General features: G+C 39.6%; 1 protein-coding gene across 1 annotated transcript; it reads left to right on the top strand.

Annotated features, from left to right (window-relative positions):
* Positions 1–3,231: 3,231 nt before the first annotated feature.
* On the top strand, positions 3,232–26,500 carry slc13a1 (solute carrier family 13 member 1). Its single transcript, XM_062040892.1, has 15 exons — positions 3,232–3,336; positions 3,443–3,571; positions 5,257–5,393; positions 5,465–5,628; positions 7,744–7,777; positions 7,860–7,941; positions 10,104–10,261; positions 10,347–10,466; positions 10,547–10,645; positions 16,812–16,913; positions 16,981–17,072; positions 17,131–17,225; positions 23,297–23,458; positions 26,162–26,299; positions 26,366–26,500. The coding sequence occupies exons 1-15, from the start codon at positions 3,232–3,234 to the stop codon at positions 26,498–26,500; spliced, it is 1,752 nt and encodes a 583-aa protein (XP_061896876.1).
* Positions 26,501–26,908: the final 408 nt, after the last annotated feature.

The raw sequence follows: 26,908 nt of genomic DNA, 5'->3' as shown, positions 1-26,908 counted from the left end.
AATGTATGTAGGACTAATGAATGTAAGACTAATATATGTAAGACTCATGTTTGTAAGACTAATGAATGTAACTAATGTATGTAAGGCTAATGAATGTTAGACTAATGTATGTAAGTATAATGTATGTAAGACTAATGTATGTAAGACTAATGAATGTAAGACTAATTCATGTAAGTATAATGTATGTAAGGCTAATGTATGTAAGACTAATGAATGTAAGACTAATGAATGTAAGTATAATCTATGTAAGACTAATGAATGTTAGATTAATGTATGTAAGACTAATGTATGTAAGACCAATGAATATTAGACTAATTAATGTAAGATTAATGTATGTAAGACTGATGAATGTTAGACTAATGAATATAAGACTATTCAATGTAAGACTAATGTATGTAAGATAAATGAATGTAATACTAATGTATGTAAGACGAATGAATGTAAGATGAATGAATGTAAGACTAATGAATGTTAGACTAATGTATGTAAGATAAATGAATTTAAGATCAATGTATCTAAGACTTATGAATATAAGACTAATGAATATAAGATTAATGCATGTAAGACCAATATATGTAAGACTCAAATAATTGTTAGAGTATTTCTAACAACTATGGTGTTGTGTAAAAAAAAAACCAGCAAGTTCCAAGGTTCAGAGGAAGTATGAAGGAGGGCAAGATTATTTTATAAATATCTCCTCCATGTTTGATTTCACATTTGCAGGACTTGTGCAGATCCTAAATCCACAGAAGCTGCCAACAACGGGTAAGAACCTAAAGGAACATGACAGGAAGTGCATCGCGTCCTCAGGTGCCGTCTTGTCGTTCCACATTGAGGCAGGAGTTCAAAGGTCAAAGGTCAGGAGGAGAACTGGCACTGTTTAACTGCAAGATAAGAAGACACCTGCAGTGTCGTTGCAGCATGTGGCGGACACAGCACCGCAGGTAAGACGCACACTACTATCTCTTTTTAAAAACACTTTTTTTATGACTGCAGAATATGTGTTGTTGTTGAGTGTCGGAGCTGTCTATATATGTAATACTCTTCCATATCAGTAGGAGGCAGCCGGTAACTAATTGCTTTGTAGATGTCGGAAACAGCGGGAGGCAGGGTGCAGGTAAAAAGGTGTATAATGCTTTAACCAAAAATAAACAAAAGGTGAGTGTCCCTAAGAAAAGGCATTGAAGCTTAGGGAAGGCTATGCAGAACCAAACTAAAACTGAACTGGCTACAAAGTAAACAAACACAGAATGCTGGACGACAGCAAAGACTTACTGTGGAGCAAAGATGGCGTCCACAATGTACATGATGACATGACATGACAATCAACAATGTCCCCACAAAGAAGGATTAAAAACAACTGAAATAGTCTTGATTGCTAAAATTAAACAGGTGTGGGGAATATCACTTAAAGGAAGACATGAAACTGCTACAGGAAAATACCAAAAAAAGAGAGAAAAAGCCACCAAAATAGGAGCGCAAGACAAGAACTAAAACACTGCACACAGGAAGACAGCAAAAAAACTCAAAACAAGTCACAGAAGGAAAACAATAGGGTAAGCAAGAAGTTAAACCAGAAGGTAAATTAAGTAGGTAAGAAAAAAGATCATTAAGATGGTAGTCAAGAAGAAAAGCAAGACACTAAGCAGGAACGTAGGAGAGAAGGTAAACAATAAGGGTAAGCAAGAAGGAAAACCAAAAGGTAAGCAAGTAGGTAAGCAAAATGGCCATTAAGATGATAAAAAAGAAGTTAGGTAAGAAGGTAAGCAAGTAGGAAAGAAACAAGGTAAGAAAGAAAGTAAAACAGAAGGTAATAAAGAAGGTAAACATGAAAGTAAACTGGAAGGTAGGCAAGTAGGTAAGAAAGAAGGTAAGCCTGGACGTAAACCGGAAGTTAAACAAGCAGGTACACAAGAAGTTAAACATGAAGGTAATCAAAAGAAGGTAAACAAGTAGTTAAACAGGAAGGTAAGCAAGTAGGTAAGAAAGAAGGTAAGCATGGAAGTAAACCGGAAGTTAAACAGGAAGTTAAGCACGAAAGTAACCAAGAAGGTAAACAAGAAGTTAAGGATGAAGGTAATAAAATAAAGTAAACGGGAAGGTAAGCAAGAAGGTAAACAGGAAGTTAAGTATGGAGGTAAAGAAGTCAAACAGGAAGTTAAGCATGAAAGTAACCAAGAAGGTAAACAAGAAGTTAAGCATGGAGGTAATAAAATAAGGTATTTGGGAAGGTAAACAAGAAGTTAAGTCTGGAGGTATAGAAGTTAAACAGGAAGTTAAGCATGGAAGTAACCAAGAAGGTAAACGAGTAGGTAAGAAAGAAGGTCAGCATGGAAGTAAACTGGAATTCAAACAAGAAGGTGAACAAGAAATTAAGCATGAAGGTAATCAAAAAAGGTAAACAAGAAGTTAAACAGAAAGTTAAGCATGAAAGTAACCAAGAATAAGGCAAGCAAATAATGTAATTAAGAAATTAAACAAGAGGCAAAACAGGAAGGTAAGCAAGAAGGTAAACAGAAAAGTAAACAAGAAGTTAAACAGGAAGGTAAACAAGAAGGTAAACAGGAGAGTAAAGAGTAATGTAAACAAGAAGGTAAACAAGAAGGTAAACAGGTAAACAAGAAGGTAAACAGGGAGTTAAACAAGAAGGTGAACAGTAGGGTAAACAAGAAGGTAAACACCTAAACAAGAAGTTAAACAGGAAGTTAAACAAGAAGGTAAAGAGTAGGGTAAGCAAGAAGGTAAACAAGAAGTTCAACAGGAAGTTAAACAAGAAGGTAAACAGGAAGTCAAACAAGAAGGTAAACACAGATGACGTCACACTAACATCACGTGACACCTCTGAGGAAGGCTGCAGAAGCAAGATAGCCGAAACTTGTCCGGTACAAAACTTTACCTTACTAGCCTATATAAATCAACTATTTATAAATACACATTAGTAGGCTAAATGAACCTCTTTAACATAAAACAAGAAGGTAAACAGTAGGGTAAGCAAGAAAGGTAAACAGGAAGTTAAACAAGAAGGTAAACAGGAAGTTAAACAAGAAGTTAAACAGGAGTTAAACAAGAAGGCAAACAGGAAGGTAAAGAGGAGGGTAAGCAAGAAGGTAAAGAGGAGGGTAAGCAGGAAGGTAAAGCAGTTATGTTGTCTTCTTCTCTCCCGGTGTGTTGTCTTTCTGACCTCACACCACAGATGAAGACACGCATGACCTCTGACCCCCGGAGGAAGCCATGAGCAGGAAGTTGAGGAGTGCGGTGTGGAACTATCGCCGCCTCATCCTCGTCCTCCTCACGCCGCCGCTGCTGCTTCCTCTTCCTCTGCTGCTCGGCACCAAGGCGAGTGCCACCTCATCATCATCATCATCATCACCACCCTCTTTCTGACCTTCTTGTCTTGGGCCCCCGTTTCCATGGCGACCACCTGTGACATCACATCCTGCAGGAGGCCCAATGTGCCTTCGTGCTTCTGCTGATGACCATCTTCTGGATGACTGAGTGTGTCCCCCTCGCCATCACCGCCATGTTGCCCGCCATCTTCTTCCCCGCCTTTGGCATCATGGACTCCTCCACCGTGAGTCTCTCAAGTTAGCATGTAGCTCAACTAGCTACGCTAGTGTTGCTAACCTAGCATGACGCGAAAATGTCATGTTAGCATGTATTGCACCTAGCTATGCTAGTGTTACTAACCTAACGTGACGCGAAAATGTAATGTTAGCATGTAGCGCACGTAGCTACGCCAGTGTTGCTAACCTAACATGATGCGAAAATGTAATGTTAGCATATATTGCACATAGCTTTGCAAGTGTTGCTAACCTAACATGATGCGAAAATGTCATGTTAGCTTGTAGCTCACGTAGCTACGCTAGTGTTGCTAACCTAACATGATGCGAAAATGTAATGTTAGCATGTATTGCACATAGCTTTGCAAGTGTTGCTAACCTAGCATGATGCAAAAATGTCATGTTAGCTTGTAGCTCACGTAGCTACGCTAGTGTTGCTAACCTAGCATGATGCGAAAATGTCATGTTAGCATGTATTGCACCTAGCCATGCTAGTGTTACTAACCTAACGTGACGCGAAAATGTAATGTTAGCATGTATTGCACATAGCTATGCAAGTGTTGCTAACCTAGCATGATGCGAAAATGTCTTGTTAGCATGTAGCGCACGTAGCTACGCTAGTGTTGCTAACCTAACATGATGCAAAAATGTAATGTTAGCATATATTGCACATAGAAATGCAAGTGTTGCTAACCTAGCATGATGCGAAAATGTCATGTTAGCTTTTAGCTCACGTAGCTATGCTAGGGTTGCTAACCTAGCATGATGCGAAAATGTCATGTTAGCATGTAGCTCACATAGCTATGGTCGTGTTGCTAACCTAGCATGATGCGAAAATGTCATGTTAGCTTGTAGCTCATGTAGCTATGCTAGTGTTGCTAACCTAGCATGATGCGAAAATGTCATGTTAGCATGTAGCTCACATAGCTATGCTCGTGTTGCTAACCTAGCATGATCCGAAAATGTCATGTTAGCATGTAGCTCACATAGCTATGCAAGTGTTGCTAACCTAGCATGATGCAAAAATGTCTTGTTAGCTTGTAGCTCACGTATCTATGCTAGTGTTGCTAACCTAGCATAATGATAAATTATAATATTAGCATATAGCTCACGTAGCTATGATAGTGTTGCTAACCCAGTATGATGTTAAAATGTAATGTTACCATGTAGCTCACATAGCTATACTTAAGTTGCTAAGTTAGCATGATACGAAAATGTCATGTTAGCCTGTAGCTCACATAGCTATGCAAGTGTTGCTAACCTAGCATGATGTTAAAATGTAATGTGACCATGTAGCTCACGTAGCTATGCTAGTGTTGCTAACCTAGCATGATACAAAAATGTCATGTTAGCATGTAGCTCACATAACTATACTTAAGTTGCTAAGCTAGTATGATGCGAAAATGTCACGTTAGCCTGTAGCTCACATAGCTATGCAAGTGTTGCTTAGATAGCATGATGCAAAAATGTAATGTTAGCATATAGCTCAACTAGCTATGCTAGTGTTGCTAACCTAGCACAATGCAAAACATGTCATGTTATCTTGTAGCTCACATAGCTAGGCTAGTGTTGCTAACCTAGCATGTTGTTAAAAAGTAATGTTAGCATGTAGCTCACATAGCTATGCTAATGTTGTTAATCACCCCGACTAACTACCTCGAAGCTGCGGGATGCTGACCGCTCCTCATACTTCCAGGTGGCGATGGCCTACTTCAAGGACTTCCACTTCCTGTTGGTGGGCGTCATCTGCCTGGCCACATCCATCGAGAAGTGGGGTCTCCACAGGAGGATCGCCCTGAGGCTGGTGACGGCTGTGGGGGTCAACCCGGCCTGGTGGGCAAAGCGTGGCGCCGGCCAACATGGGAGGGTTATGGTGTGTTTGCTGACTGCCGCCCACGCCGCAGGTTGATGCTGGGCTTCATGTGCGGCTGCGGCTTCCTCTCCATGTGGGTCCATAACACCTCCGCCGTTACCATGGTGATGCCCGTCGTGGAAGCCGTCCTGCAGCAGATCCTGAGGGTCGGCGAGGGCGCGGGCGGGGACGACGACCGCGGTCTGCAACTGGAGGGTAAACACTGACTTGTTTACGTTCCATTGACATATACACTGTAAGTGTGTAGCACACAAACTTTAGCAATATTAGCATACTATCTATGTGAGCTACATGCTAACATGATTACATTTTAACATCATGTTAGATAAGGAACACTAGCATAGCTATGTGAGCTACATGCTAACATGATTACATTTTAACATCATGTTAGATAAGGAACACTAGCATAGCTATGTGAGCTACATGCTAACATGATTACATTTTAACATCATGTTAGATAAGGAACACTAGCATAGCTATGTGAGCTACATGCTAACATGATTACATTTTAACATCATGTTAGATAAGGAACACTAGCATAGCTATGTGAGCTACATGCTAACATGATTACATTTTAACATCATGTTAGATAAGGAACACTAGCATAGCTATGTGAGCTACATGCTAACATGATTACATTTTAACATCATGTTAGATAAGGAACACTAGCATAGCTATGTGAGCTACATGCTAACATGATTACATTAGGCTGCTAAACATGCTCACCAGCATAACCATTGCTATCCAGAGGTACTGCCCCCTTGGCAGACCGGGGTGGTGGTTCCTCTCTTTAAGAAGGGGAACCGGAGGGTGTGTTCCAACTATCATGGGATCACACTCCTCAGCCTTCCCGGTAAGGTCTATTCAGGTGTACTGGAGAGGAGGCTACGCTGGATAGTCAAACCTCGGATCCAGGAGGAACAGTGCGGTTTTCGTCCTGGTCGTGGAACTGTGGACCAGCTCTATACTCTCGGCAGGGTCCTTGAGGGTGCATGGGAGTTTGCCCAACCAGTCTACATGTGCTTTGTGGACTTGGAGAAGGCATTCAACCGTGTCCCTCGAGAAGTCCTGTGGGGAGTGCGCAGAGAGTATGGGGTATCGGACTGTCTGATTGTGGCGGTCCGCTCCCTGTATGATCAGTGTCAGAGCTTGGTCCGCATTGCCGGCAGTAAGTCGGACACGTTTCCAGTGAGGGTTGGACTCCGCCAAGGCTGCCCTTTGTCACCGATTCTGTTCATAACTTTTATGGACAGAATTTCTAGGCGCAGTCAAGGCGGTTTGGTGGCTGCAGGATTAGGTCTCTGCTTTTTGCAGATGATGTGGTCCTGATGGCTTCATCTGGCCAGGATCTTCAGCTCTCACTGGATCGGTTCGCAGCCGAGTGTGAAGCTACTGGAATCAGAATCAGCACCTCCAAGTCCGAGTCCATGGTTCTCGCCCGGAAAAGGGTGGAGTCCCATCTCCGGGTTGGGGAGGAGAGACCCTGCCCCAAGTGGAGGAGTTCAAGTACCTAGGAGTCTTGTTCACGAGTGAGGGAAGAGTGGATCGTGAGATCGACAGGCGGATCGGTGCGGCGTCTTCAGTAATGCGGACGCCGTATCGATTCGTTGTGGTGAAGAAGGAGCTGAGCCGGAAGGCAAAGCTCTCCATTTACCGGTGGATCTACGTTCCCATCCTCACCTATGGTCATGAGCTTTGGGTTAAGACCGAAAGAACAAGATCACGGGTACAAGCGGCTCTCCCTTAGAGATAGGGTGAGAAGCTCTGTCATCCGGGGGGAGCTCAAAGTAAAGCCGCTGCTCGTCCACACCGAGAGGAGCCAAATGAGGTGGTTCGGGCATCTGGTCCGGATGCCACCCGAACGCCTCCCTAGGGAGGTGTTTCGGGCACGTCCGACCGGTAGGAGGCCACGGGGAAGACCCAGGACACGTTGGGAAGACTATGTCTCCCGGCTGGCCTGGGAACGCCTCGGGATCCCCCGGGAAGAGCTGGACCAAGTGGCTGGGGAGAGGGAAGTCTGGGCTTCCCTGCTTAGGCTGCTGCCCCCACGACCCGACCTCGGATAAGCAGAAGAAGATGGATGGATGGATGGATAACCATTGCTAGTTGGTTGTAGTTGGTTTTTGTCTTTGTTTTCTGATAGTACTGACAATGACCATATGATTGCCATTTGTTGTGATGTTGTACGCAGGCATGACGTACTTCTTCTTGTGCGTGTGTGTGTGTGTGTGTGTGTGTGTGTGTGTGTGTGTGTGTGTGTGTGTGTGTGTGTGTGTGTGTGTGTGTGTGTGTGTGTGTGTGTGTCCGCAGAGGTCCGCGTTGAGCAGGTGAAAGGAGGTGTGAGGTGTGTGAACAATTTATTCCTGTCAAAATCTTGGCTTCTTGAAATTTCTGCAACATTTGAACACAATATTCCTGTTTTTCAGGGATGAACAGAAGGTTTTAGAGGAAGAATCATCATCATCATCATCATCATCATCATCATCATCATCTCCAGACGTAACGCAGGTGTGACACTCCACATGACATTCCTAAAAGGTTGTCAGTAGAGATCACGTGACATGAATTTAGGAGTACTTAGGGGAGTACTTAAGTACTCAGGGGGTACCTAGAAGGTACGTAGGTACTTAGAGGGTACTTACTTAGGGGTATTTATGGTGTACTTAGGTATGTAGAAGGTACTTAATTAGGGGGTGGCTAAGTACCTCACGTGGGGTGATGCGGGGAGAAAACAGCGAGGGAAGAGGAATGTGACCGCCTTCACCAAGAGCCAAGGAAGACATCACATCATTAGTAGGGTAAAACTAACCTGTCACAGGGGGGTCTAAGGGGGTACTTGTTACTTAAGTACCTAGGACTTTGGAGGTGGGAGAGGCCTATCCCCAGGAGCATGACTTTGGCGGTGGGAGGAAACCGGAGTACCTGGAGGGAACCCCACGCAGTCACGGGGAGAACATGCAAACTCCACACAGAATCCCAGGGACCTTCTTATTGCGAGGCACACACACTAACCCCTGGTCAACCGTGTTCCCCGTACTTAGGACAATACTTAGTATTTAGTTACTTGGGGGGTACTTAGAAGGTAGGTGGGTACTCAGAGGGCACTTACTTAGGGGTACTTATGGTGTATGTTAAGGGTACTTACTTAGGCCTACCCCCAGGCGCATGACTTTGGAGGTGGGAGGAAGCCGGAGACACCGGAGGGAACCCACGCAGTCACGGGGAAAACATGCAAACTCCACACGGAACCCCAGGACCTTCTTATTGTGAGGCACACGCACTAACCCCTGGTGCCCGTACCTAGGACAGTACTTAGTACTTAGATACTTGGGGGGTACTTAGAAGGTCCGTGGGTACTTAGAGGGTACTTACTTAGGGGTACTTATGGTGTATCTAGGTATGTAGAGGTAGGGAGTACCTAAGTACCCCACCTGGGGTGACGTGGTGAGGCCAAGCGGAGAGAAAACAGGGAGGGGAGAGGAATATGACCGCCTTCACCAAGAGCCAAGGAAGAAATCACATCATCAGTAGGGTAAAACTAACCTGTCTAAGGGGGGGCTGAGGGGGTACTGACTTTGGAGGTGGGAGGAGCCTATCCCCAGGTGCATGACTTTGGGGGTTGGAGGGGCCTATCCCCAGGTGCATGACTTTGGAGGTTGGAGGGGCCTATCCCCAGGTGCATGACTTTGGAGGTTGGAGGGACCTATCCCCAGGTGCATGACTTTGGAGGTTGGAGGGGCCTATCCCCAGGTGCATGACTTTGGGGGTTGGAGGGGCCTATCCCCAGGTGCATGACTTTGGGGGTTGGAGGGGCCTATCCCCAGGTGCATGACTTTGGAGGTTGGAGGGACCTATCCCCAGGTGCATGACTTTGGAGGTTGGAGGGGCCTATCCCCAGGTGCATGACTTTGGGGGTTGGAGGGGCCTATCCCCAGGTGCATGACTTTGGGGGTTGGAGGGGCCTATCCCCAGGTGCATGACTTTGGGGGTTGGAGGGGCCTATCCCCAGGTGCATGACTTTGGAGGTTGGAGGGGCCTATCCCCAGGTGCATGACTTTGGAGGTTGGAGGGGCCTATCCCCAGGTGCATGACTTTGGGGGTTGGAGGGGCCTATCCCCAGGTGCATGACTTTGGAGGTTGGAGGGGCCTATCCCCAGGTGCATGACTTTGGAGGTTGGAGGGACCTATCCCCAGGTGCAGGTCTTTGGAGGTGGGAGGAAACCAGAGTATCCGGAGGGAACCCACGCAGTCCCGGGGAGAACATGCAAACTCCACACAGAAAGACCCCGAGCCCGGGGTTCGAACCCAGGACTTTCTTATTGTGAGGCACACGCACTAACCCCTGGGCCACCGCGCTGCCCGTACCTAGGACAGTACTTGGTATTTAGATACTTGGGGGGTACTTAGTACTTAGTACTTATGTAGCAGGGGTCAGCCAGTGTACAGGTGTACGTTCCTAACAGCTGCCAGCTCTGGCTTTTAGCCCAGTGGTCAGCACACTTGCCTCTCATACAGACGGCCAGGATTCGTAGAAAAAAGCCATCGACCGAACCAGCTGGATCAAGTAGGGGACCACTTTGTACTTAGGCACCTAGGGCATGATGTACTTGAGGGGGTGTTTAGTACTTAGGGGGCAAAGACTCTGGTAAGCCATGTTTTATCCTGTGCAGGATGACCACCAGGTGGCAGCACCCGCCAGCAGGAGTGCACGTGACAGCATGATTTGCAAGGCCATGTGCATCGGCGTGGCCTACGCCTCCAACATCGGCGGCATCGCCACCTTGCCGGGAACGTCGCCCAACCTCATCTTCTCCGAGTATCTTCATCAGTGAGTTGTGAAGTGGTGAATCGCACCTTGGGCGCCCCAGAACGTTTAAAAAGTGTCTTTGCTGCGTTTTTTCCCCCCGACGGAGGACTTACCCAGAATGCAACTGCGTCCACTTCGGGAACTGGCTGCTGCTGTGTCTGCCCGTCAGCCTGCTCATGATGCTGCTCACATGGGCGTGGCTCTGCTGGCTGTTCATTGGCTCCGAGTGAGTCACATGTCCGCCGCGCCGGCTTTGCCGCCGGCGTCCGTCATGCCTGGTTTTAACATGGCCGCCGTGTGTCGTAGCGTGAGGTCGCTATGGCGACGCGGAGGCGAGCGCTCGGAGAGAGAAAAGGCGACGAGTAAAGTCATCGAAGACGAGTACCGAGCACTCGGACCTATGAGGTGATGACTCACTCCTTCATCCTTTCACTCTTCTTTAATTCGTTCGTCCAGTAATCATTAATTTCACCATTAATGTCGTGATTCATTCATTCATTCATTCATACCATCAATAAAACATTCATTCACTAATATGGTTAATTTATCATAATAAACTTTTTTTTGATTTATTATTCATGTATTCATTTAACCATTCATGTTATCATTTTTTTAATTGCAGTAAGTAATAAGTAATCTTTGATTGATTGATTGATTCATTCATTCATACCATCAATAAAACATTAATTAATTCATTCACTAATATGGCTAATTTTTATGATCATTCCTTGATTCATTATTCATGTATTCATTTAACCATTCATGTTATCATTTTTTCATTACAGTAAGTGATAAGTACTCTTTGAGTGATTGATGGATTCATTCATTCATACACCAACAAATAATTTGTCTGTTCATGTTGTCAAACATTTATTCATTCATCATCAACCAATCATTAATCCATTCAATTAATCAGTCATTCCTTAATGCAATTAGTCATTCATTAATTTATTCATTCATACATATATCATATCAATAAAACATTCATTCACTAATATGGTTAATTTATGGAATCATTCCTTGATTTATTATTCATGTATTCATTTAACCATTCATGTTATCATTTTTTTAATTGCAGTAAGTAATAAGTAATCTTTGATTGATTCATTCATTCATTCATACCATCAGTAAAACATTCATTCATTCATTCAATCACGAATATGGTTAATTTATTTGATCAGTGCTTGATTTATTATTCATGTATTCATTTAACCATTCATGTTATCATTGTTTTAATTGCAGTAAGTAATAAGCAATCTTTGATTGATTGATTGATTGATTGATTGATTCATTCATGCATACCATCAATAAAACATTCATTCATTCATTCACTAATATGGTTAATTTATATGATCATTCCTTGATTCATTATTCATGTATTCATTTAACCATTCATGTTATCATTTTTTCATTACAGTAAGTAATAAGTACTCTTTGAGTGATTGATGGATTCATTCATTCATGCACCAACAAATCATTTGTCTGTTCATGTTGTCAAACATTTATTCATTCATCATCAACCAATCATTAATCCATTCAATTAATCAGTCATTCCTTAATGCAATTAGTCATTCATTAATTTATTCATTCATACATATAGCATATCAACAAAACATTCATTCACTAATATGGTTAATTTATGGAATCATTCCTTGATTTATTATTCATGTATTCATTCAACCATTCATGTTATCATTTTTTTAATTGCAGTAAGTAATAAGTAATCTTTGATTGATTGATTCATTCTTCATATCATCAGTAAAACATTCATTCATTCAATCACTAATATGGTTAATGTATTTGATCATTCCTTGATTTATTATTCATGTATTCATTTAACCATCCATGTTATCATTTTTTTCATTACAGTAAGTAATAAGTACTCTTTGAGTGATTGATGGATTCATTCATTCATGCACCAACAAATCATTTGTCTGTTCATGTTGTCAAACATTTATTCATTCATCATCAACCAATCATTAATCCATTCAATTAATCAGTCATTCCTTAATGCAATTAGTCATTCATTAATTTATTCATTCATACATATATCATATCAACAAAACATTCATTCACTAATATGGTTAATTTATGGAATCATTCCTTGATTTATTATTCATGTATTCATTCAACCATTCATGTTATCATTTTTTTAATTGCAGTAAGTAATAAGTAATCTTTGATTGATTGATTCATTCATTCATATCATCAGTAAAACATTCATTCATTCAATCACTAATATGGTTAATGTATTTGATCATTCCTTGATTTATTATTCATGTATTCATTTAACCATCCATGTTATCATTTTTTTCATTACAGTAAGTAATAAGTACTCTTTGAGTGATTGATGGATTCATTCATTCATGCACCAACAAATCATTTGTCTGTTCATGTTGTCAAACATTTATTCATTCATCATCAACCAATCATTAATCCATGCAATTGATCAGTCATTCCTTAATGCAATTAGTCATTCATTAATTTATTCATTCATACATATATCATATCAATAAAACATTCATTCACTAATATGGTTGATTTATGGAATCATTCCTTGATTTATTATTCATGTATTCATTCAACCATTCATGTTATCATTTTTTTAATTGCAGTAAGTAATAAGTAATCTTTGATTCATTCATTCATTCATTCATTCATACCATCAGTAAAACATTCATTCATTCATTCAATCAATCACTAATATGGTTAATTTATTTGATCAGTCCTTGATTAATTATTCATGTATTCATTTAACCATTCATGTTATCATTTTTTAAATTGCAGTAAGTAATAAGCAATCATTGATTGATTGATTGATTCATTCATTCATTCATACCATCAATAAAACATTCATTCATTCATTCACTAATATGGTTAATTTATATGATCATTCCTTGATTCATTATTCATGTATTCATTTAACCATTCATGTTATCATTTTTTCATTGCAGTAAGTAATAAGTACTCTTTGAGTGATTGATGGATTCATTCATTCATACACCAACAAATCATTTGTCTGTTCATGTTGTCAAACATTTATTCATTCGTCATCAACCAATCATTAATCCATTCAATTGATTATTCATTCCTTTATGCAATTAGTCAATCATTCATTTATTCATTCATACATATAGCATATCAATCAATAATTAATTAATTCATTAAAATATATATTCTGTATGATTTTTATAAGATTGAATGACTGTTATTCTGTTCATGTCATCAGTCATTCATTCATCTAGTCGCATATACAGTACGATATATTGTTCATACATTCACACTATGAATTATTCATTTATCAATTCATATCATCAAACAAATCTTTTCATGTCCTCATACATTCATCCATCGTCACCTATGAATCGTTTGATCATTCATCCATCTATAAGTCAATCAAACATTCATCAGCTCATGTCATCAATCAGAAATCACCGACTTTAAGCAATTCATTTGAACATTCAGTCATATTTTCGCACATATAGTATATCAATCGTTCATTCATTCATTCATCTAATCAGTTTTTCATTCATATATCAAGCAAACGTTTGTGCGCGTCTTTAATCAGTCAGTCATTCATTCATTCATTCATTCCATGAATTATTCATTTATCAATTCATATCATCAAACAAATCTGTTCATGTCCTCATACATTCATTCATCGTCACCTAATATTCGTTTGATCATTCATCCATCTATAAGACAATCAAACATTCATCACTTCATGTCATCAATCAGAAATCACCGACTTTAAACAATTCATTTGAACATTCAGTCATATTTTCACACATATAGTATATCAATCGTTCATTCATTCATTCATCTAATCAGTTTTTCATTCATATATCAAGCAAACGTTTGTGCGTGTCTTTAATCAGTCAGTCATTCATTCATTCATTCATTCATGCCAGGAGTATTTTCTATTCATAGTAGTGATCGTTACTGTTTATCCATTCTTGTTATTATTCATACATTCATAAAACTTGGTAGTTGGCGCATGCTAAGTGTTAGCACGTTAATGTTAGCATGCTAGCTTCTTTTCTTTCTTTTTTTTAGCAAATGTTGTAGCTGTGCAATTCAGAGTCATATAACTTGTTACTGGACACATGCTAACTGTTAGCATGCTAACTTTTTTTTTTTTTTTAGCAAATTTTGTGGTCGTCCACCTTAGAGTCAAACAAATTGCTACTGGACACATGCTAACAGTTTTGATCCTAACTTGAACATGCTAACTTTTTTTGCTAATTTTGTAGCAGTTCACCTCAGAGTCATATACATTAGTACTGGACACATGCTAACTGTAGGCATGCTACTTTTTTGGCTAATTTTGTGGCCGTTTCCCTCAGAGTCAAACAAATTGCTACTGGACACAGGCTAACTGTTAGCATGCCAACTTTATTAGCTAATTTTGTGGCCGTTCACCTCAGAGTGAACTAAATTGCTACTGGACACATGCTAACTGTTAGCATGCCAACTTTTTCGGCAAATTTTTGGGTCGTTCATCTCAGAGTCAAATATAATGCTACTGGACACATGCTAACTGTTGGCATGCTTACTTTTTTGACTGATTTTGTGGCCGTTCACCTTAAAGTCGACTGAATTGCTACTGGACACATGCTAACTGTTAGCATGCAAACTTGTTTGGCTATTTTTGTGGCCGTTCACCTCAGAGTGAAATAAAAAGCTACTGGACACACGCTAACTGTTGGCATTGCCAACTTTTTTGTCAAATTTTGTGGCCAACAAATTGCTACTGGACACATGTTCACTGTTAGCATGTTAACTTTTTGGGCTAATCATGTGGTTGTTCCTTTCAGAGTTTAATTAATTGCTACTGGACACATGCTAACTGTTAGCATTCTAACTTTTTTTTTTTTAGCAAATTTTGTGGTCGTCCACCTTAGAGTCAAACAAATTGCTACTGGACACATGCTAACAGTTTTGATCCTAACTTGAACATGCTAACTTTTTTTGCTAATTTTGTAGCAGTTCACCTCAGAGTCATATACATTAGTACTGGACACATGCTAACTGTAGGCATGCTAACTTTTTTGGCTAATTTTGTGGCCGTTTCCCTCAGAGTCAAACAAATTGCTACTGGACACAGGCTAACTGTTAGCATGCCAACTTTATTAGCTAATTTTGTGGCCGTTCACCTCAGAGTGAACTAAATTGCTACTGGACACATGCTAACTGTTAGCATGCCAACTTTTTCGGCAAATTTTTGGGTCGTTCATCTCAGAGTCAAATATAATGCTACTGGACACATGCTAACTGTTGGCATGCTAACTTTTTTGACTGATTTTGTGGCCGTTCACCTTAGAGTCGACTGAATTGCTACTGGACACATGCTAACTGTTAGCATGCAAACTTGTTTGGCTATTTTTGTGGCCGTTCACCTCAGAGTGAAATAAAAAGCTACTGGACACACGCTAACTGTTGGCATTGCCAACTTTTTGGTCAAATTTTGTGGCCAACAAATTGCTACTGGACACATGTTCACTGTTAGCATGTTAACTTTTTGGGCTAATCATGTGGTTGTTCCTTTCAGAGTTTAATTAATTGCTACTGGACACATGCTAACTGTTAGCATTCTAACTTTTTTTTTTTTAGCAAATTTTGTGGTCGTCCACCTTAGAGTCAAACAAATTGCTACTGGACACATGCTAACAGTTTTGATCCTAACTTGAACATGCTAACTTTTTTTGCTAATTTTGTAGCAGTTCACCTCAGAGTCATATACATTAGTACTGGACACATGCTAACTGTAGGCATGCTAACTTTTTTGGCTAATTTTGTGGCCGTCTCCCTCAGAGTCAAACAAATTGCTACTGGACACAGGCTAACTGTTAGCATGCCAACTTTATTAGCTAATTTTGTGGCCGTTCACCTCAGAGTGAACTAAATTGCTACTGGACACATGCTAACTGTTAGCATGCCAACTTTTTCGGCAAATTTTTGGGTCGTTCATCTCAGAGTCAAATATAATGCTACTGGACACATGCTAACTGTTGGCATGCTAACTTTTTTGACTGATTTTGTGGCCGTTCACCTTAGAGTCGACTGAATTGCTACTGGACACATGCTAACTGTTAGCATGCAAACTTGTTTGGCTATTTTTGTGGCCATTCACCTCAGAGTGAAATAAAAAGCTACTGGACACACGCTAACTGTTGGCATTGCCAACTTTTTTGTCAAATTTTGTGGCCAACAAATTGCTACTGGACACATGTTCACTGTTAGCATGCTAACTTTTTGGGCTAATCATGTGGCTGTTCCTTTCAGAGTTTAATTAATTGCTACTGGACACGTGCTAACTGTTAGAATGCTAACTTTTTCGGGCTAATTCTGTGGCCTTTTGCCCCAGAGTCATATAAATTGCAACTGGACGCATGCTAACTGTTAGCATGCTAACTTTATTATGCTAACTTTTTTCGCTGATTTTGTAGGTCACAAAACTTGGCACTTTACTTTCATCCATTCATGTGGTCATGTTCTGATTGGTACATTCATGTAATCATGCATCTCTTCTTCGCATGCATCATGTGATCGTTCGGGTGTTGATTGGCAGCTACCAGGAGGCGTTCACTGTGGTGGTCTTTGTGCTGATGGTCCTGCTGTGGTTGACCAGATCCCCAGGCTTCATTCCAGGCTGGTCTTCTTTCTTCTCTCAGTGAGTTAGCGCGCATCACATCTCCGTCTTTCACTTGACGGACTCTATCGTTTTGTCGTCAATTAAGTCATTCCGACTACATCACCGACGCCACCGTGGCGCTTCTCCTGGGACTCGTCTTCTTCCTGGTGCCGGCCTACGGACCCTCGCGCAGCTATGGTGACGCACGACACGGCTCTTTTAGGAAGGACATGAAACGATGTTGGTCTCCGTGCAGAGACCATGATCTCCTGGGAGGACTTCCAGGCCTCCATGCCTTGGAAAGTGGCCCTGCTGGTGGGTGGAGGCTTCGCTCTGGCTGAGGGTACGAAGGTGAGATGCTTTGTTTACCTTTTGTTCACTTTGGTGTGTACAAGTCTAGTACTTCTACTAGAGCACGGGTCTCCAAACTGCAATTTAATTTAATTCAAAATAGTGTTAAATGCCGGGTGGTCTCTGAATGCTACATATTTGCTGCCATCTTGTGGACAACGTGAGTAAATCAGCTCAATGAAGGTGCTTTGAAAGTAAAGCACAACATTTACTTATATTACACAATTTCAAACAACCCTCCCTAGTCATGGTGCAAAAAAAAAATGCAACTAACTTTGAGGATATTATTAAAAAACACATCCAAACACTATAAAAAAAAAAAAAACAACAACACCCATTTAAATCCATTACAATGCATGATGGGAAAATGCAAAACTCTCTCCACATTTACCCATGTTTGGTGCATTTTAGAATTTTTGATTGATTACAAAACTTTAAGTAGGTCGTCACGAAAGTAAACAATGTAGAACTTTCACATACTATTAAAATACAAATATTGGTACATAGGCTCCATCTAGTGGTATGCCGAATAATCACTTGATTAAAGTACAGTGTTTTATTTCCTTACATTCAAACACAGTGTTACTGTACAAACTGTGTGTCAGGTTCAAACACTGATGACATATATTAAATGAGACAAGAAGCAATAATTAAATTTGGCTCAATTTGAGGAGAAATGTCTGGGCTGTACTCTTGTACAGTCTCCAGCACGCTCTGGCGAAAGATTGTACGCCACCTCTTTTTATTTGGACTTTCCCTGTTTACATAACGAGAGCTGTTTCTAAAGGAATGGGGGGTATGTAAACAGCCATTGTTTTCGGTCACATTAACACAAAAGAAAAAGATGCCTCGGGCCTGGACTGGTCCTGGATCGAGCTTGGGCAGGTCTTGGATCAAAATAGATAACCCCACCCGTCTCCTCCCATCGTACATAGCGGAATTTTCCAAGCCTTTGGCTTGGTGCAACAAAGACAGCCTCTTGTCTGTTCACTGGGAACTCAGAGAAGGGAAAGTTTTTTGATAATTTACATACAATTTTTCTGACACTGTGTGTCATGTTACAGTGGCCAAAATTATTAAATATACTTGTGAAATAAAACCTCTGCCTTGTTTTTAATGAATACTTAGACCTACTACGCTACTGTGTTTTAATGTCGGCCTTTATGATGGTGCTTGGAGAGCCAGGTGCTTTCTGAGGTGCTACTTGGTGCCACTGGTCCAGATCACAGGTGTCAAATTTAGGGCCCAGAGGCCAGATCTGGCCCGCCACATTATTTTACATGGCCCTCGAAGGCCTGGAAATAATATACCTTGATAATAAAAAACAAATATACAAAAATAAAATGGATGAATAAATAATAATAATAAATATAGATAAATGACAGCTTTAATGTGATCCAATATTTCAGCAAATAATATATTATCATACTTTCCAAACACTTTTGTTTGTTAAAATAAAAATAAACAAGTAAATATCTGCTTGACTTATGTATTCAAAGCAACTTATCCATCAAATTGTACAATTCAGTAAAACATTATTGTTGTTTTTTTTTACACCATATCACTGTAAATAAAATAAAAACTGTACCACTTTTTTTTACGGCAACATTTTTTTTAGGAGTAAAATCTAAGGTGTTGTTGTTACGATGTATTAGTATAAATGGAAAATCGGTACCACTTTTTTATGGTAAAAAAAAAACAACCAAAAAACTGGCAGCTTTGTTGCCAGAATAAAAAAAAAAGTGGACTTGCCAGTTGTTTTATTATAAATTGAAATTAAATTGAAATTAAATTAAAATTAAAATTAAAATTAAAATTAAAATTAAAATTAAAATTAAAATTAAAATTAAAATTAAAATTAAAATTAAAATTAAATTAAATTTTAATTACATTTTAATTAAAATTAAATTTAACATTAAAATCCAATTAAAATTAAAGTTGAAGTTAAAATTAAAGAAAATTAGAATTAGTGAAGTGAAGTGAATTACATTTATATAGCGCTTTTTCTCAAGTGACTCAAAGTGCTTTACATAGTGAAACCCAATATCTAAGTTACATTCAAACCAGTGTGGGTGGCACTGGGAGCAGGTGGGTAAAGTGTCTTGCCCAAGGACACAACGGCAGTGACTAGGATGGCGGAAGCGGGGATCGAACCTGCAACCCTCAAGTTGCTGGCACGGCCGCTCTACCAACCAAGCTATACCGCCCCAATTAATTTATTAAATTAAATTACAATTAAATTAAAATACAATTAAAATACAATTAAAATACAATTAAAATACAATTAAATTAAATTTAAATTAAATTAAAGGGTGTACACCGCCTTCCGCCCGATTGTAGCTGAGATGGGCTCCAGCACCCCCGCGACCCCGAAGGGAATAAGTGGTAGAAAATGGATGGATGGATGGATGGATGGATGGATGGATAAATTAAATTAAATTAAATTAAATTAAATTAAATTAAAATTTTAATAAAGTTATTCTTTTTGCAGTCTACTTGAAAAATATGACTAATAGTAAAAGAATTGGGCAATTTCATCAATTATTGGCTGCAGTGTTAAAACAAATAAAAAACAGTTTGACACTCCTGCACTAGAGGGAGACAAAGTTCTCACACACGTCTGAGCAGGACGTTTATTCACGTCAAACCTGCCCGGTCCACCAGAACCTGTTGGACGTGTTTTAGCGTCTTAAGCCTCATTTGAATATTCATGAAAGGAACAGTCAAGCAGGCATGTTTGCCTCCATGAGGCACAACTACTAATGCCCTGCAATGCTCGGGACGTCCACGTGAAAAAAGATGGAGGCTACTTGGATACACTTTGGACATTAAAGATGCTTAAAATCAATCCAATAAAAATTTATTTTATGCAAAAGAGTAAATACAAACTGTAGCAATATTAAGGCTGGTGAGAAGACCTAAGAAGAGTTTGACATGATTTTTAATAAACGTGAGAGAAATAAAGAATATAAATAATACATTAATCAAAACATAACATTGAGAGAATAATAGTAGTAATAATTGGTATAAATAAAATTTAAAATAACATCCATCCATCCATTTTCTACCGTTTGTCCCTTTCGGGGTCGCGGGGGGTGCTGGAGCCTATCTCAGCTGCATTCGGGCGGAAGGCGGGGTACATCCTGGACAAGTCGCCACCTCATCGCAGGGCCAACAAAAATAACATAATAAAAAAAATAAAATAAATTAATAACATAAGAAGTGTTTAACAGGATCAGTAAAAAGCCTGATTAGAAAATGCATTTTAAAGATAGTATGAAACATAAACATACATATATATATATATACATATATATATATATATATACATATATATATATATATATATATATATATATATATATATATATATATATATATATATATATATATATATATATATATATATATATATATATATATATATATATATATATATATATATATAAATAGTATGAAACATATATGTTTATGTCTCATACTATTTTTAAAATGCATTTTTTAATCAGGCTTCAAGTGTCCAGTAGGAGTGCATTATGGTGTACCTAATGAAGTGTCCAGTAGGAGTGCATTACAGTGTACCTAATGAAGTGTCCAGTAGAAGTGCATTATGGTGTACCTAATGAAGTGTCCAGCAGTAGTGCAGTATGGTGTACCTAATGAAGTGTCCAGTAAAAGTGCATTATGGTGTACCTAATGAAGTGTCCAGTAGGAGTGCATTACAGTGTACCTAATGAAGTGTCCAGTAGAAGTGCATTATGGTGTACCTAATGAAGTGTCCAGTAGGAGTGCATTACAGTGTACCTAATGAAGTGTCCAGTAGAAGTGCATTATGGTGTACCTAATGAAGTGTCCAGCAGTAGTGCATTATGGTGTACCTAATGAAGCGTCCAGTAGAAGTGCATTATGGTGTACCTAATGAAGTATCCAGTAGAAGTGCCTTATGGTGTACCTAATGAAGTGTCCAGTAGAAGTGTAATTTGGTGTACCTAATGAAGTGTCCAGTAGAAGTGTAATTTGGTGTACATAATGAAGTGTCCAGTAGAAGTGCATTATGGTGTACCTAATGAAGTGTCCAGTAGAAGTGCATTATGGTGTACCTAATGAAGTGTCCATAAGCGGGGCATTATGGTGTACCTAATGAAGTGTCCAGTAGAAGTGCATTATGGTGTACCTTAGCCCTGTGATGAGGTGGCGACTTGTCCAGGGCGTACCCTGCCTACCGCTTGAATGCAGCCGAGATAGGACGGATGGATAAGATGGATGGATGGATGATGAAGAGTCCAGTAGAAGTACATTATAGTGTACCTAATGAAGTGTCCAGTAGAGGGCCATTATGGTGTACCTAATGAAGTGTCCAGTAGAAGTCCAGTATGGTGTACCTAATGAAGTGTCCATTAGAAGGGCATTATGGTGTACCTAATGAAGTGTCCAGTAGCAGTGCATTATGGTGTACCTAATGAAGTGTCCAGTAGAAGTGCATTATGGTGTACCTAATGAAGTGTCCAGTAGAAGTGCATTATGGTGAGCCTAATGAAGTGTCCAGTAGCAGTGCATTACAGTGTACCTAATGAAGTGTCCAGTAGAAGTGCATTATGGTGTACCTAATGAAGTGTCCAGTAGAAGTGCATTATGGTGTACCTAATGAAGTGTCCAGTAGAAGTGCATTATGGTGAGCCTAATGAAGTGTCCAGTAGAAGTGCATTATGGTGTACCTAATGAAGTGTCCAGTAGAAGTGCATTATGGTGTACCTAATGAAGTGTCCAGTAGAAGTGCATTATGGTGAGCCTAATGAAGTGTCCAGTAGGAGTGCATTACAGTGTACCTAATGAAGTGTCCAGTAGATGTGCATTATGGTGTACCTAATGAAGTGTCCAGTAGTAGTGCATTATGGTGTACCTAATGAAGTGTCCATTAGAGGGCCATTATGGTGTACCTAATGAAGTGTCCAGTAGAAGTCCAGTATGGTGTACCTAATGAAGTGTCCATTAGAAGGGCATTATGGTGTACCTAATGAAGTGTCCAGTAGAAGGGCATTATGGTGTACCTAATGAAGAGTGCAGTAGCAGTGCATTATGGTGTACCTAATGAAGTGTCCAGTAGAAGTGCATTATGGTGTACCTAATGAAGTGTCCAGCAGTAGTGCATTATGGTGTACCTAATGAAGTGTCCAGTTGAAGTGCATTATGGTGTACCTAATGAAGTGTCCAGTAGAAGTGCATTATGGTGTACCTAATGAAGTGTCCAGTAGAAGTGCATTACGGTGTACCTAATGAAGTGTCCAGTAGATGTGCATTATGGTGTACCTAATGAAGTTTCCAGTAGAAGTGTGTTATGGTGTACCCAATGAAGTGTCCATTAGAGGGGCATTATGGTGTACCTAATGAAGTGTCCAGTAGAAGTGCATTATGGTGTACCTAATGAAGTGTCCAGTAGAAGTGCATTATGGTGTACCTAATGAAGTGTCCAGCAGTAGTGCATTATGGTGTACCTAATGAAGTGTCCAGTAGAAGTGCATGATGGTGTACCTAATGAAGTGTCCAGTAGGAGTGCATTATGGTGTACCTAATGAAGTGTCCAGTAGCAGTGCATTACAGTGTACCTAATGAAGTGTCCAGTAGATGTGCATTATGGTGTACCTAATGAAGTGTCCAGTAGAAGTGTGTTATGGTGTACCTAATGAAGTGTCCATTAGAGGGGCATTATGGTGTACCTAATGAAGTGTCCAGTAGAAGTGCATTATGGTGTACCTAATGAATCAATCAATCAATCAATCAATGTTTATTTATATAGCCCTAAATCACAAGTGTCTCAAAGGGCTGTACAAGCCAGTAGAAGTTAAAGTGCATTATGGTGTACCTAATAAAGTGTCCAGTAGAAGTGCATTATGGTGTACCAAATGAAGTGTCCAGTAGAAGGGCATTATGGTGTACCTAATGAAGTGTCCAGTAGAAGTTCATTATGGTGTACCTAATGAAGTGTCCAGTAGAAGGACATTATGGTGTACCTAATGAAGTGTCCAGTAGAAGTGTGTGCTTCAACGGCGTGCTCGATGTGCTCGTGCGTGCAGGAGTCAGGATTGTCTCGATGGGTCGCCGAGCTGCTCTCGCCGCTGGGCAGCCTCCCCGTGTTGGCAACCGTCGCCGTGGCTTGCATCATCGTCACCACAGTAACGGAGCTGGCCAGCAACGCCACCACTATCACCATCTTCCTCCCCATCCTCTCGCCTCTGGTGGGCCACACACACACACACACACACACACACACACACACACACACACACACACACACACACACACACACACACACACACACACACACACACACACACACACACACACACACACACACACACACACACACACGTTAATAGTGTTGTCTGCTGCTCACTTTTGAAGACCTCCAGTCACCAGGCAACAGAAATGACATTACTGAGTCAAGCCTGAGGATATTTGTTATCTTTAATGGCAACAATGTAATGCATGAGATGTACTCTGCTCTGAAACACACACACACACACACACACACACACACACACACACACACACACACACACACACACACACACACACACACACACACACACACACACACACACACACACACACACACACACACACACACACACACACACACGCCTTACAACAATGTCTCATGGTGGCCACAGTTTGACCCTGGAACAGACTGTTGCTATTTCCATGTGATACAGTATGTGACCTAGTATAAGTTGATCATACATGTGATACAGTATGTGATCTAGTACAAATTGATCATATACAGTAAGTGATCTATCAGTATGTGATCTAGTATAGGTTTACTATATATGAGATCTATCAGTATGTGATCTACCAAAAGTTGATCATATAAGTGATCAATCAGTATGTGATCTGGTATAACTTGATCATATAAGTGATCTATCAGTATGTGATCTAGTATAAGTTGATCATACATGTGATATAGTATTTGATCTAGTATAAGTTGATCATATCAGTATGTGATCTAGTATAAATTGATCATATCAGTATGTGATCTAGTATAAGTTGATCATATCAGTATGTGATCTAGTATAAGTTGATCATACATATGATACAGTATGTGATATAGTATAAATTGATCATGTAAGTGATCTATCAGTATGTGATCTAGTACAAGTTGATCACATATGTGATCTAGTATAAGTTGATCATATAAGTGATCTATCAGTATGTGATCTAGTATAAGGTGATCATACATGTGATCTAGCAGCATGTGTTCTAGTATAAGTTGATCATAGATGTGATCTATCAGTATGTGATCTAGTATAAGGTGATCATACATGTGATCTAGCAGCATGTGTTCTAGTATAAGTTGATCATAGATGTGATCTATCAGCATGTGATCCCGTATAAGTTGATCATACATGTGATCTATCAGCACGTGATCTAGTATAAGTGGATTATACATGTGATACAGTATGTGGTCTAGTATAAGTTTATCATATACGTAATCTATCAGTATGTGATCTGGTATAAGTTTATCATATAAGTGATCTATCAGTATGTGATCTAGTTTAAAGTGATCATACATGTGATGTATCAGTATGTGATCTAGTATAAGTTGATCATAGATGTGATACAGTATGTAATCTAGTATAAATTGATCATATAAGTTATATATCACTATGTGATTTAGTATAAGTTGATCATATAAGTGATCTATCAGCATGGAATCTAGTATAAATTGATCATACATGTAATCTATCAGCTTGTGATCTAGTATAAGTTGATCATACATGTGACACAGCATGTGATCTAGTATAAGTTAATCATATAAGCGATCTATCAGTATGTGATCTAGTAGAAGTTGTTCATGCATTTTATACAGTTTGTGATGTAGTATACGTTGATCATACATGTGATAGATCAGTATGTGATCTAGTATAGGTTGATCATACATGTGATACAGTATATCATTATGTGATATAGTGTAAGTTGATCATACATGTGATACAGTATGTGATACAGTATATCAGTATGTGATCTAGTATAAGTTGATCATGCATGTGATGTAGTATAGGTTGATCATACATGTGATACATCAGCATGTAATTTATTTTAAGTTGATCATACATGTGATACAGTATGTGATCTAGTACAAGTTGATCAAACTGTATATGTGATACAGTATGTGATCTAGTATTAGTTGATCATACATGTGATACATTATAGGATATTGTATACATTGATCATATGTGTGATACAATATAGGATTTTGTATAGGTTGATCATATAAGTGATCTATCAGCATGTGATCTAGTATAAGTTGATCATACATGTGATCTGTCAACATGTGATCTAGTATATGTTGATCATACATGTGATACAGTATGTGAAGTAGTATAAGTTTATCATATAAGTAATCTATCAGTATGTGATCTGGCATAAGTTAATCATATAAGTGATCTATCAGTATGTGATCTACTATAGGTTGATCATAAGTGATCTATCAGTATGTGATCTAGTATAAGTTGACAATATAAGTGATCTATCAGCATGTGATCTAGTATAAGTTGATCATACATGTGATACAGTATGCGATCTAGTATAAGTTGATCATAGATGTGATGCAGTATGTGATCTAGTATAAGTTTATCATATAAGTAATCTATCAGTATGTGATCTAGTATAAGTTGACCATATAAGTGATCTATCAGCATGTGATCTAGTATAAGTTGATCATATATGTGATACAGTATGCAATCTAGTATAAGTTGATCCTAGATGTGATACAGTATGTGATCTAGTATAAGTTTATCATATAAGTAATCTATCAGTATGTGATCTGGTATACCTGTAGGTTGATCATATAAGTGATCTATCAGTATGTGATCTAGTATAAGTTGATCATACTTGTGATCTAGTATAAGTTGATCATATCGTTGTTGAATGTTGGTCAGGCTGAAGCCATCCAGGTCAACCCTCTGTACGTGCTCATCCCGGCCACGCTGTGCACGTCTTTCTCCTTCCTGCTGCCCGTGTCCAATCCGCCCAACGCCGTGGTCTTCGCCTACGGACACCTGGACGTGATGGACATGGTGGGTGCGACACGCATGAATGATGTCACTTTTCATCCTCACCTCCACGCCGGCCTGCGGCTCCAGGTGAAGGCGGGGCTCGGCACCAACGTGATCGGCCTCCTCGCCGTCCTATTGGCTGTGACCACGTGGGGCGTCCCTCTCTTCTCCCTGGACACCTACCCCGACTGGGCGCCGCCTCGCAACGCCACGGCACCGTGAGGAGCGCTCACACACACCACCTGCACCCCACCAGGGGTGTCCTGACTTTTTTCCACTGAAAAAATCAATTCATGTGGTGGTCATTTTGATATATTTCGTTTTCAAAACAATACAACAACATATTCATATTTTAACCTTCAAGTTTGGCCTTAGGCTCCCAGTAGGGTCTCAGTCATAAGAAATACAAAAATAAATCCTACAGTATTTTCTTTTAAATTGTTCTTTAACGCTTAAATCTCTGGAATTGATCAACTTAAGGTCTGTCAATATATATATATATATATATATATATTGTTTGATGTTTTATGCCATTTTTTGTAAAAAAAAACAACAACAACAAAAACAACCCTCTTTTTTAATGTGCATTTTTTGCTCCACATTGCCTTTGATTAATTATTACTTTTTGAG

The sequence above is a fragment of the Entelurus aequoreus genome, linkage group LG03, assembly GCF_033978785.1.
Source record: "Entelurus aequoreus isolate RoL-2023_Sb linkage group LG03, RoL_Eaeq_v1.1, whole genome shotgun sequence".
NCBI classification, from domain to species: domain Eukaryota; kingdom Metazoa; phylum Chordata; class Actinopteri; order Syngnathiformes; family Syngnathidae; genus Entelurus; species Entelurus aequoreus.
This window is presented reverse-complemented; position numbering and strand designations above follow the sequence as displayed.